Source organism: Hippocampus comes, unplaced genomic scaffold (genome assembly GCF_001891065.2).
Source record: "Hippocampus comes isolate QL1 unplaced genomic scaffold, H_comes_QL1_v1.1 scaffold83, whole genome shotgun sequence".
In the NCBI taxonomy this organism is placed as follows: Eukaryota; Metazoa; Chordata; class Actinopteri; order Syngnathiformes; family Syngnathidae; genus Hippocampus; species Hippocampus comes.
In genome coordinates, this window is record NW_017805281.1 from 516833 (window position 1) to 528158 (window position 11326).

Genomic DNA, 11326 nt, shown 5'->3' on the forward strand with positions numbered 1-11326 from the left:
TTGTGGCATCTTGGGCTCAAGGAATTAGCTTGGTAAGTAAAGGAGCTTCGTGTAGTGCTTTGCTGCCATCTTGTGGTATCTATCGACATTACATTAAAAATCATTTTTCAATTACGCGTGGATTTCTTTTCCCTCAAACAGAATCATCGCCCTAATTACAAAACTATTCGAAGTTGGTGTGATAATGGTGTTAACACATCCTTTTATCAATTGTCTATCCTGCTCGTAAGGATCACGAGTTAACCTATCCCAGCTGACTATGGATAAGAAATAGAGTACTGATAGAGCAGGGGTGTCCAAAGTAAGATACGTCAAAGATGTGCCTTAAGGCATTTAGTTATTTATGTATTTATTTATTGATAGGGCTTTTCTCGAAAAGCAAAGGCGCTGAAAAAAAAATCATTTGTAATTGAACAATCGAATTCTCCGTTCAGAATATCTCGCTCGTGACTGTAATAAATTGCGATGAGTTCTCATCCGCCAGCAGAGTGGCGCAGCGGAAGCGTGCTGGGCCCATAACCCAGAGGTCGATGGATCGAAACCATCCTCTGCTAATTGGACAAATGAGAGTCTGATTTTGTTTTTTCAAGGCCGATAACAATTATTACTGGTGAACAAGCCAAAAACCAGCATTTGTTTGCCGTAAAAGGGAAAATGTTAGCGTCAAATTTTTGAATTATACACTCCAACACTTGACTTCATTTAAATGCCTTTAAGAACATTCTTGTTCAAGAGTGTTTCAGATTTATAACATGTTTCCATTTTTTCCAATCTCAGAAAGTAAGAAAATAAAGCTGATTTTTTAAATTATTATTAGTCGAACAAAAAGTACAGAGATCTCCCAAGCTCATCATATGCATATCTTATAAGTTAAATGAAAACGTGTTTTCGACAATAAAGTTCACAAATTTTCAAGTTGAAATTTTAATCTTTCACTTATCACTCATTAAAAAGTGCATCCTCAACCCTGCTACTGGCCTGCGGGTCACTAGTGTCTGGTGCCAGCAGAGAACTTAATATCCCAAATAACATTTGAGAACATCAGTTTTTAATTCGTTTTTCGGCTGTCAGATTAAAAAAAAACGTCGATTTCAAAATTCAATACAGTAAATCTTTATTTATAGAGCGCTTTGACAACAGCCCGTGGTTAAAATTGTGTCCTCCCACCGTAGGCATCCTGGTTCTTCCGACGTGTTCAGCGTGATTCTTTCAAGATTGTCAGCTAGTAAACTCATCTTTATTTCCACCACTAGTGCCACTACTTAACACAGGGGTCCCCAACCGCCGGTCCGCGGACCGGTACCGGTCCGCCGGGCATTTGGTACCGGGCCGCACAGAAAGAACTTGCCTTAATTCCGTTTTATTTATTTCGGAATACGAAAGATGTTTTATTTTGAAAACTTACCGGATTCTCCGTTACATCCGTCTGTGTCTAGCTTGACACACGTCAAGCCACGCTTCTCCGTAACGCGACCAATTAGGCTAAAAACAAACACCGGAGCTCGCAAAATGAGTAAAAAAACTGCTGGAGATCGCAAATGACGGCGGCCTTAAAAGTACGTTCGCGGGGGGGATTATGCAGCAACCGCGACGAAAACAAAATTACGAAGTAGACTGGACATAAACCACACACTTGCGGTGTCATTGTCTCTCCTATTACCCCGAGATGGGACCGTCTGGTTGCAGAAAATCAAGCTCGGTGCTGTGGTGAGTCGTCATTTTCATGCACTTTGAATTTGCGTTGTGTCGTATTTTGAAGGCATTAAACATTGCCATAGCGTTGCGGCCAGATTAGACGCTCCTTGTGTTTATTATTATATTTCGAAAACACCACAGTTTTCATGCAGCTCATACCATATTATTTTGTTGTATTATTTCCGCCACACCTTAAATGCCGGTCCCTGAAAATATTGTCTGACATAAACCGGTCCGTGGGGCAAAAAAGGTTGGGGACCCCTGACTTAACACAATTAAACCTTGCCAGCACTGTAATCTACTGCCGCACTGGTATACTTAGTCCTTACAATTCAGCACACTAGTTGCGTTTCGAATGATAACGTGCGCACAGTTTTGCCTCACTAATCCGTAGTTGTCCTCCTATAAGAACAAAGAGCGTACTAGTTAGTGCACGGCCCTGAAGCTGGCGAAAGTGGACTGTATCATGTTCCAGTGTTTAGTGACGCTGAGCGCTGTAAGCGGGAGCGCGCACGTCTGTCGGCCGGGAACCCGCCGGCTGCAAAGCGTCCTTTTCGGTTCCCGTGGCAACCCAAACCACAAGTCAACGCACACGGAACGAGAAAGGGAGAGCGACAGAGGGGTTGCGGTTCAAAGTTTCGGGTCTCCTAAATCCACCTTGAACCCTGACAAAGACGAATCTTGACGGGCCGCAAGGGTGAGTCTCAAGTTTAATTTCATTTTATTCGCACACACGAATAGATCAAAGTGAACAATTAGGAGCCAGTGGCTCACCCGAGAGCAAAAGGGCGGCTTCAAATTCTTGACTACACAGAGAGGACTGAAACTTAAGATCTCGGCGCCATTTGCCATTTGAACCGCTTTGTGCCTTGAAGGCGCGCAGTGCGTATGCGCGCACACAACCACACGCACTCGAGCACGACCGCGTCATGTTGAGTGAGTCCTGAAGCTGTACCATGTTGCCTGCCATGATCACACAATGGACTTTGAACGTTCGAATGGATGCACATCATAGTTGAGGCTTAAGCAAATGGATAACTGCCTAACTTTCTTGAGACAAGGTACAGGATTTGCATGAGAAAAATGAAAGCTATGAAGTGGCCAAAAAGTCCCATCTCCAGACCTCAACCCAATAGAAAATGCACCTTTTAAAATTTGTATGCACACGTTTTAAGTTTGAGATTCTATAGTGTCTATCGATTACATTAAATAGATGGAACTTAAACTTCCTGCCTTCCTGTATTTGATAAGGGTGAGTTTGGCCAACTCAATTGTCATATCGATGGAAGTACTAAGTTTGCGTTAGAGCTGCATAAATACAATGGAAACCTGCCCCAAGTTTGCGTTCATCCAATTTTGCCCTGAATGAGAAAAGTGGCTTTTTCCCAAGCCCATTCTTTTCTTTACGCATCAATATTTAAAAAAATACCGCCCCGCCCCCCCCCCCAAAAAAAATAAACAACAACAGCTGATCTCAAAACACGTGCTGCTGTTTTGAGATCAGCTGGGTATTATTTGGGTTCTTGTAAGTAGTGTGTCCCTCATTCCAGAGAGCACACAAGCCCCCATTATTCAAATAGGGGTGTGTAGACTTTTTATATCCATCGTTTCGAAACAAGTTTGGTGACTGTTGATTTTGTTCACAGAAATGAGCATCAATTTTTTTTTTCCCCAAGATGGTGCCCGAGTAGGCAGCCGTCGGCAAGTGCTATTCAAGAGCCTTGCTTTTTTGTTGTTTTTTTGTTGTTTTTGAGTTTTGTTTTGTCACATGGTGTTACGTTGTGTGGACCTGGTGCAGATTGTTTTCAGCATTTTTTGGCCACGACATTCGTCAAAAGAGAAGAATCTGAATTTGGTGGGTGCGCTTTCTCAGCAGCACGCGTGTACCAGCACTGATTTTGATTGGGAGGAATGTCGGCGTCATCTGACTGTCGTTGCTGGACAGCCCCGGAGCGCTTGTGTTTTTGCGCCTGAAATGGGCAGCATTTTTCACAGCCCCGCTTTGTTCAGCGGTGCTGTTGGACAGTCTGTGGCTGGATGGATGGATGACCTGTGGTGCCAACGATGAGAAGAAAGGGGCGTCAGCGCAGAGCGCCGATGCGTGTGTGGAAATGGGAGTCGCGGCTTGGAATTGAAGCGGATTTACATGGGACAGAAGATGTGAGCCAATCTCTTTTTTGTCACCGGACACTACAGCTTCTTGTTGCTTTCAAACTTAGCTTGTAGCAGACATGTGCACATTTTCAGCATGACGTCTTTGATCCACTGGTGAAAAGGACACTTTGAATCGCTCCACTTTCATCTATAACTGCTTCAAACAACAAAGTGTATGCAGAAAAAGTAGTTGAGATTGCACGACTGTCTGTGTCTTATATGTTGTGTTGTATTATTTTGTCATGTTATGTTAACTGTTCTTTTGATGGTGGCGCGGGCACCCGCAGCGGCTCCTCTCTCTCCTGTGCTTCAGAGGAAAGAAATTTCATCTGTGCTGCATGTTGCACATGTAGCACATTTGACAATAAAGTTGACTTGAACTTGAATTTGAATTGAAGTTGATCTACACACACTTTTTTTTAATTGTGTGAATACATTTGGTGGTAGGAGCAACTTGTTTGGTTTTGAGTTGCATGTTTAAACGTGAGGTATGAGCGCTGTATGATCCAGGTGACTCAACTCCACAACAAGTGGCAATTTGGGAGATAGAATGAATCAATATTCTTTAAAAACAAACAAAAAAAAGCTTCAAACTGTGTATTACCACTACTGTACTGTCAAACTAAACATGAAAAGGTGATTTACATATTGTGTATTCAAAGCAATGACATAGCGTCTATGACCTGAATGCTAACATACAACGGGACACTCCATAGGCACACAGTCTAGCGATGAGCACCTTTGTTTATAATCGGGTGATTTATACAGTAATGATTAATTCATGTGGGTAGTTGTTTTACAGAAATTTTAGTGATTGTAATGATACTTTTATTCACAATTGAGTTACCATCAGCGTCTTGACTTTCATAGGTTGGATCACGGAGGTTGCTGTAACCCTTGTGCTGCAATTTCTACAATGTTTGTAACACATGGGTTACCCCATATGTTACAATTTCTACAATTTTTGTAGATTTATGCGTATTGTCATCTTTAAATCAAAGACACAGCATAAAAAGTGTGTGATATGAAATATTCCAATTCATGTTTTATTTATATAGATTTATATTTATGTTTTGGTCATAGCACAATACCGCTTTTATTGTCCATAGAGGGCAAAAATACAAAGAAAAAAATAAGAACTATATGTGTATGTATAGCACTGATGCCACTGAACATGTCGAGTGGTTGAAAGTGAAATAAATATTCAGGAATAATACTTTTACAATTTTTGTAAAATTGTATGTTGCGTTATATAAACTTATTTAGATCGACTGCGGCACATAGGTTAAAGAAGCAAACTGGGATAAGGGATGAAAAAAAAAGGATACCATAATGGTCTAAGTTTAGTGATTTCAAATTTTAATGGCTGCAATAGTGGTCTAAGTCCAAACAGTCATTAAATCTATCAATAGTTCGTAGTGCTGTAGTTGACAAATCATATTCACTTCCGAGGATGCAGATGGACTCGCTACACTACTCACGTTTTGAGACTTTTAATAATCTCTTAATTTCACTTGAGGAACGCTGGGGTGGTGGCCCAGTATTGCACTGATGAATCAGGAAAAGGGCTGAGAGCATTTTTTTTGTTGTTATCAGCGGCTCAATTCTTGGTGTTTTTGTTTTGTTTTTTTGCAGAAGTGAATGATGGAGAACCTATGCCACACCCTAGCGCCGTTGTCCCCGTGTTCCGCCGCTTTCGGGGGGCCCTTATCTCCCTCTTGTCACATGACCTCCCTTCCCCTGTCGCCCATCTCCTTCCCTCCGTCGCCGACCATGGCTGAGTCCCTCCCATCTTCCTCCTCATCTTCCTCCGCTTCCTCCTCCTCATGCTCTCCCCTTTCAAACTGCATGGCGTCCCAACACCTGGAGGGTCCCCTGAACACGTGGGCCCAGGACGACCTGACGTGCCTCAGTTGGCTGCACCAAAGGGGCAACCTTCTCCCACTCCAGCCACTCCCCAAAGCCACCCGACCTCAGCCCAGAGGAGAGTCCGGACGGGATCCTGCCTCGACCAAGCCACCGTACTCTTTCAGCAGCCTGATTTTCATGGCCATAGAGGAGTCGGTGGACAAGAGGCTGCCGGTAAAGGACATCTACAGCTGGATCGTGGACAAGTTCCCCTACTACAGGACAGCCAGCGCGGGATGGAGGAACTCGGTTCGGCACAATCTGTCTTTGAGCAAGAGCTTCTGCCGCATGGAGAGGGAAAAAAGTCAGGTGGGTGCATAGCATTCACACCCACAAAGTCACTTCCTACCAACAGAACTGAATCTAATGTGTTTTAAGGCACACTGTCTCAAGTCATCTTTTCCCATCTAAATAAATTGAAGTAATTTATTTACTGACTTAATTAAAAAAGCTTTTGATGTTAAAAAAAAAAAAACAATATCAATATCAACCTGTGAGAAGAAATATTCCAGATCCGTGGTTAAAAAACTACTTAGAAAATAGAACATTTGTTGAGATAAACCAAAAACAGAATTATATGACATCAATTAGGGAGTGCCACAGGGGTCAATTCTTGGACCCAAACTGTTAACTATCCTGCTGATGATTAAAAAAATGATTTTGATCTGTATCAACTATAGAACAAGTAATACTGCGGCTAATTAAGATTTTGATTTATATGAGTTAATGAAGAATGATTTATCATAAATAATGAATGGGATGGAAACCCAATTATTTTCTTGGAATCAAGGTGGACAAATAGCTTATTTGGAAGTCACATATGAATTACACAAAGGAAAAATATCGAAAAGCTTTTACAGTGTTAACAAATTTACATGAAAAAAGATTGTTCCATTCCTGGCCTACTGTGCAGAATTTGAGGATCAACATGCAAAACTTATATTCAACCTATATTTTACAGAAAATAGCTTTGAAATGCAAAGAGTCAACATAAAGATCCTGCTAACCAGGGGTGTGGTGGCCAACAGTAATATTGGGAGAACGCCTGTGCGGCCAGTCCATTCCACAGAATGCATTGCAAATTATTTTGATTTTGATTGTGGTGATACAGTATATTGATATGGAAAAAATCCCAAACTCTTACAGCATCGCTTTGGTTGTTTCAGTCGGTGGGGAAAGGATCTCTGTGGCGCGTGAATCCAGAGCATCGAGCGGCACTGCTAGAAGTTCTTCGGAAGACGCACGCCTACCACAGCAACAGCACCAGCCTCATAAACCAACCTGCCCTGTATAAGACCAATCACGCTTATTTTCTATTTCATCATGAAGTACTCACATTTAGTCTGTCACATTTGTTGAATTAATCTGTGGTAGAAATTGAACCGCTGTGAACATAAGTGAGCTAACTCCATTCGCGTTACTTTTTTCAGGATCATCAAGGTTGCCAGAACATCAAATCTATCAACATTTTGTGAAACATGAAAAATGACATTTACTTATAATAACATACAGATGCACTGGCACCCAAGCTAAAGTACTAATTACTTTCTCAGCTGTTTTCATCATTGAAATGGGAGTTGGCCCGGTGTTGCACTGATGACTCAGGAAAAAATGCTGAGAGCCCCTACATGTCAAAACTGGGACTAAACCTTAATTTCGACCCATTATTTGTAAAAAGTGTCTAATACAGGCTTACTCTACTTGTATTTGGAGAAAAAAAAACACCTGAATTAAAATGATAACTGTGTTAGTGTCTTAAACTATTTGTTAAAGTAAAATACATTTGTTGAATCCATTTCAGTTCTATTTAACAGAGTAGTTTCGAATATACATTTTTCTGTCAAAGTGCAGTGTTTAGGTTCTGTTACAGTGGCATTCATATTACAGTGGCTTATGGTAATACTTTAAATATATTTTAAATATGTTTTTTATGGTGGTGGGATGTGATTTTTAGTTTGAGAACCTCTGAAGGTCATTCCATCTATCAATTTTGTGATCAGCTTGTCCTCACGAATGTCGCGGGTGAAGGTCATTCCTTTTCTGCAATTAACTTGAAAGTGACAAAATGGTCTTCGCCCACTCTTGTTCTCAGCGGCTCAACCGCACTTGTTAGAGTAGTTTTAATGCAAAAATAATTTTTACATTTACTTGAGTAGTTTTATTTTTAAAAAACTACTTTTTCCATTCATTCTCTTGATGAGTTGAGTCATTATTTGGAGGATTACTTCTTATTTTTACTTCACTTCTATTATTTTAAATTAATGGTATTCCTGCTGAGTACAATTTATGGCCCATCTCTGAGTTAATATGAGTAACTATCCCCATTGTTGGACTTTGAGCTGATGTGTTTTTAATTTGATTCCAGGTTGGAAGGCGTGGACTATGGCGTGTCTGTAGTGTGTGACTCCATGGAAATGTCAGGTTAGTACACGGAAGGCTGGGCTGATTAGGTTGACGCGGCAACAAATGGAGGCTTAAATCTGATTGGACAAAACATGAACATACAGTGGCAAAAGAAAGACTTGGAAATGAATAAAGGAATATTATTTCATGAAACAAACAATCTGAATACAAGTTGTAAATGTAGTTTAGAGCTTCTGATAATATTTCTGCCTTGCTAGTCCTGCCCGCCCACCACTGGTAATGAGTAAATTTAAACCCAGTCACCCGCCTGCAAGCCTTTATGAATTTGAGCCTATAGGATATTTCATCAGCGGTGTAACAGCGCTCACTGTCACTTTTACTGCTGCAGCCATTCAGCCTCTCGCCGACGTTCCCCGCATGCGACATTGTTACTGTGTTTGCCTTCTGTCGCCATGGTGACAACCTTCTATTTCCGTGGTAACGCGCCAATAGCCTCCTTAATGTGGCCCGCCTTTTACACGCGGGCCTCTATATGTGCTCATCAGGAGCTTGATTACAACGGATTTCCACTTTTTTTTTCTCTTTGAGATGTGCCTCTCGTGGTCAAGTTTAGTGAGAACATCAAGTGTCGTTTGAAAAAATATCAATTTCATTTAATTGCACCGGAATCTTTGATTTTGGGTACCTAGCCATTATTTGTGTAATAGAAAAGTATTGCTTTGGCGCCATCTTGTGGTATTCTGGTGTCAAGGCACTATGATCATGTTCGCGGTTTGACATTCACATACAGTACAGTTGAGCATTTTGTCCACCGCAGATTGTCTCCCTCACACACTGATGCTGTCCGCCCCATCGCCCAACACCCCCAGCGGAGATAATCCTGCTTTCTCCGAACACCCGGATTTCCCCTTGACCCCAGAGCATGAGGAGCTAGTGGCCATCGAGCCGGTGGAATACCAAGCGGAGGATCTGAGCGGGGACTTGAACAAAGACCCACTGGCCGACAGCGGCTACATCGAGCTGCACTACTACCAGTCTCCCGAGTACCAGTACCTGGTCTTACCCGATGACACGGAGTTGGACCTGGAGACGGTGGAGATCCTACAGCTGGACACTGAGGCACAGGAGGCAGCTGGTTCGCTGCTGGATTTAGCGGGGAGGGGATGTTAAGAGCCTTTTTGGTCATCACTGTATCCTTGTCGGCGCCAACGTCACTGCCCAATGATTGCAAAACTTGTATTTTTTTTTAAATATAGTCTAGAACCTTATCACTTGTGTTCAAGCACTTGCCCAATCGTACATCATGTAGACAAAAGTTTTGGGACACTTGCTAGCCAGTGTTTGCCAGGCACCAAACTTTTATTCCGTATCCTTGATCCGGACTCTACATGTGCGTGACATATGCCTACTAGTTCAGTAGTTTTACTAGAGAAAACAATAGTTTACTAGTAAGGTTTAATTGCATACGAGTAGGCCAAAAGTGACACTTGTAGTGGAAAAGCACCTCTAATGCTGTTGGACTATTTATTCAATATCCTTGATCAGGACTTGACTGGTTCGTGACAAATACCTACCTATTTGTAGGCACCATAATCTAGTATGATGTAAGGATGTTTGGAGTCACTTCACGACTAGTTGGGGATATTAGTATAACTAGTGCAGCACAGTAGTTGGCTCGTGAGGTTTAGTTGCATTCTAGCGGCGTACATGAGCGGAAAAAAATATTACGAGTAAAACACAAACCTCACTAATAAGACATCTAGTACAGTAATAATAAACCAGTGCCACTTTTGAAGGTCAATTGTTGTACTGGTTTTAAATTACTTTATAGTGATATATCGTATAGTGTCGCTGGCACGCGTTAGTAGAGAAAAATAAAAAACTTGGAAGAGACAGTCTAGTGCACCTCCATTCTGCTAGTGTTTGGAACTGTACATCGACAATTCAGTATGCATGGAAAATTCAGTACTAGTAGGATGTTGAACAAATACTTTTAACATCTTAATCGAAAGTCCATAAATTAAAAAAATAAATGCTTGAACGGCTTTATAAGCCATTTGGGCCCTTATTCGATAAGAAAGCAACTAGTGCGTGACACATGCCGAGTGAGGAAAAAGAGAGTACAGTACTAGTACCTGAACCTTGAGCTTGAGATCAACAATGTGGAATAACTGATCCAACAGCTTTCCATGGTCATCCTCAGGAACGGATGATGCCCTTCCAACTCATGTAGCATCGCTGATTTTTTTCTAGATTTCCTAATTTTGAGTCATCACGTTTCTGAGTGTGTCAAATGTGCACAAGCTCATTTGAATAATTGTCTACTAAATTAACATATTCATGTTAATTCAAAAAGCTGAGAAACCCATTCACATCTTTTCCAACATAGCCGATAAAGATGCAAATTGAAATCATCAGACGGTGTAGTCTGATTTGCTTGAAAATGGCTCTGGATCTTCACCCAGCTTCGAAAATAATGGGTAGAGAAACTGGACATTGGGGGGGAGTTAATATAAATTACCATCTTCTAAGGACATTATAAAATTCTATTATGCAACATCTAGGTGTTAACTAATAGGACTAGTGTGCACATATGTTATATACTGCACAGTCTTGCCTCACTAGTAAGAAGTAGTTGTTGGGGCTGCCTAGTTGTTCTACTAATGTGCAGAAGAGCCACACAATAAAAAGATTTAAAAAAAAACGTTACTCATGAGACAATCTTCCTACTACTGAGCTCAATTGGCTTACTAGTGAGGACAAAGAGCATATGAATACATGGAAAACTCATTGCACTAGTAGGACCCATCCATCCAGCCATCCATCCATCCATCCATACGTCACAGGGTCACGGGTAGTTGCTGGTCTGCGATTGTCTGGCGACCAGTTCAGGGGGTAGTCCGCCTTCTGCCCGAAGTCAGCTGGGATAGACTCCCAACATCTCCCTGCAACCCTGTTCAGGATAAACGGTGTTAAAAATGGATGGATGGATGGATAGATGACTGCCATTCATCACATGCAGATGAAATACCGTCATTTGAATTCAGGTGAAATCTGATTTCTTTTTACAACAATGGCTCAATAGTAAGATAGCTACAGTTAGTAGTTAAACAATAAGGCGTACTCCTAGAATAACTAGGAGGCAAAACAGAACTAGTCCTATTAGTGAAGTGCAGATGTTAAGTAGTTGAATCTAATGTAAAAC

General features: G+C 41.5%; 1 protein-coding gene and 1 non-coding gene across 2 annotated transcripts; both read left to right on the plus strand.

Moving 5' to 3' along the window:
* The first annotated feature begins 482 nt into the window (after positions 1-482).
* On the plus strand, positions 483-554 carry trnam-cau (transfer RNA methionine (anticodon CAU)). The gene has a single exon. It is a non-coding gene; the product is annotated as a tRNA-Met (tRNA).
* A 1455-nt stretch (positions 555-2009) lies between these two features.
* Positions 2010-10811, plus strand: LOC109516546 (forkhead box protein N2-like). Its single transcript, XM_019871189.1, has 5 exons — positions 2010-2392; positions 5485-6066; positions 6924-7045; positions 8123-8178; positions 8939-10811. The coding sequence occupies exons 2-5, from the start codon at positions 5491-5493 to the stop codon at positions 9289-9291; spliced, it is 1107 nt and encodes a 368-aa protein (XP_019726748.1). The 5' UTR covers positions 2010-2392; positions 5485-5490; the 3' UTR covers positions 9292-10811.
* Positions 10812-11326: the final 515 nt, after the last annotated feature.

Excerpts from the sequence above, each read along its gene's own strand:
- LOC109516546 (XM_019871189.1), top strand. The coding sequence starts at position 5,491 with ATGATGGAGAACCTATGCCACACCCTAGCGCCGTTGTCCCCGTGTTCC. Across the intron at positions 7,046-8,122 it reads CTCATAAACCAACCTGCCCT|GTTGGAAGGCGTGGACTATG; the intron begins GTATAAGACCAA and ends ATTTGATTCCAG. Across the intron at positions 8,179-8,938 it reads TGACTCCATGGAAATGTCAG|ATTGTCTCCCTCACACACTG; the intron begins GTTAGTACACGG and ends TGTCCACCGCAG.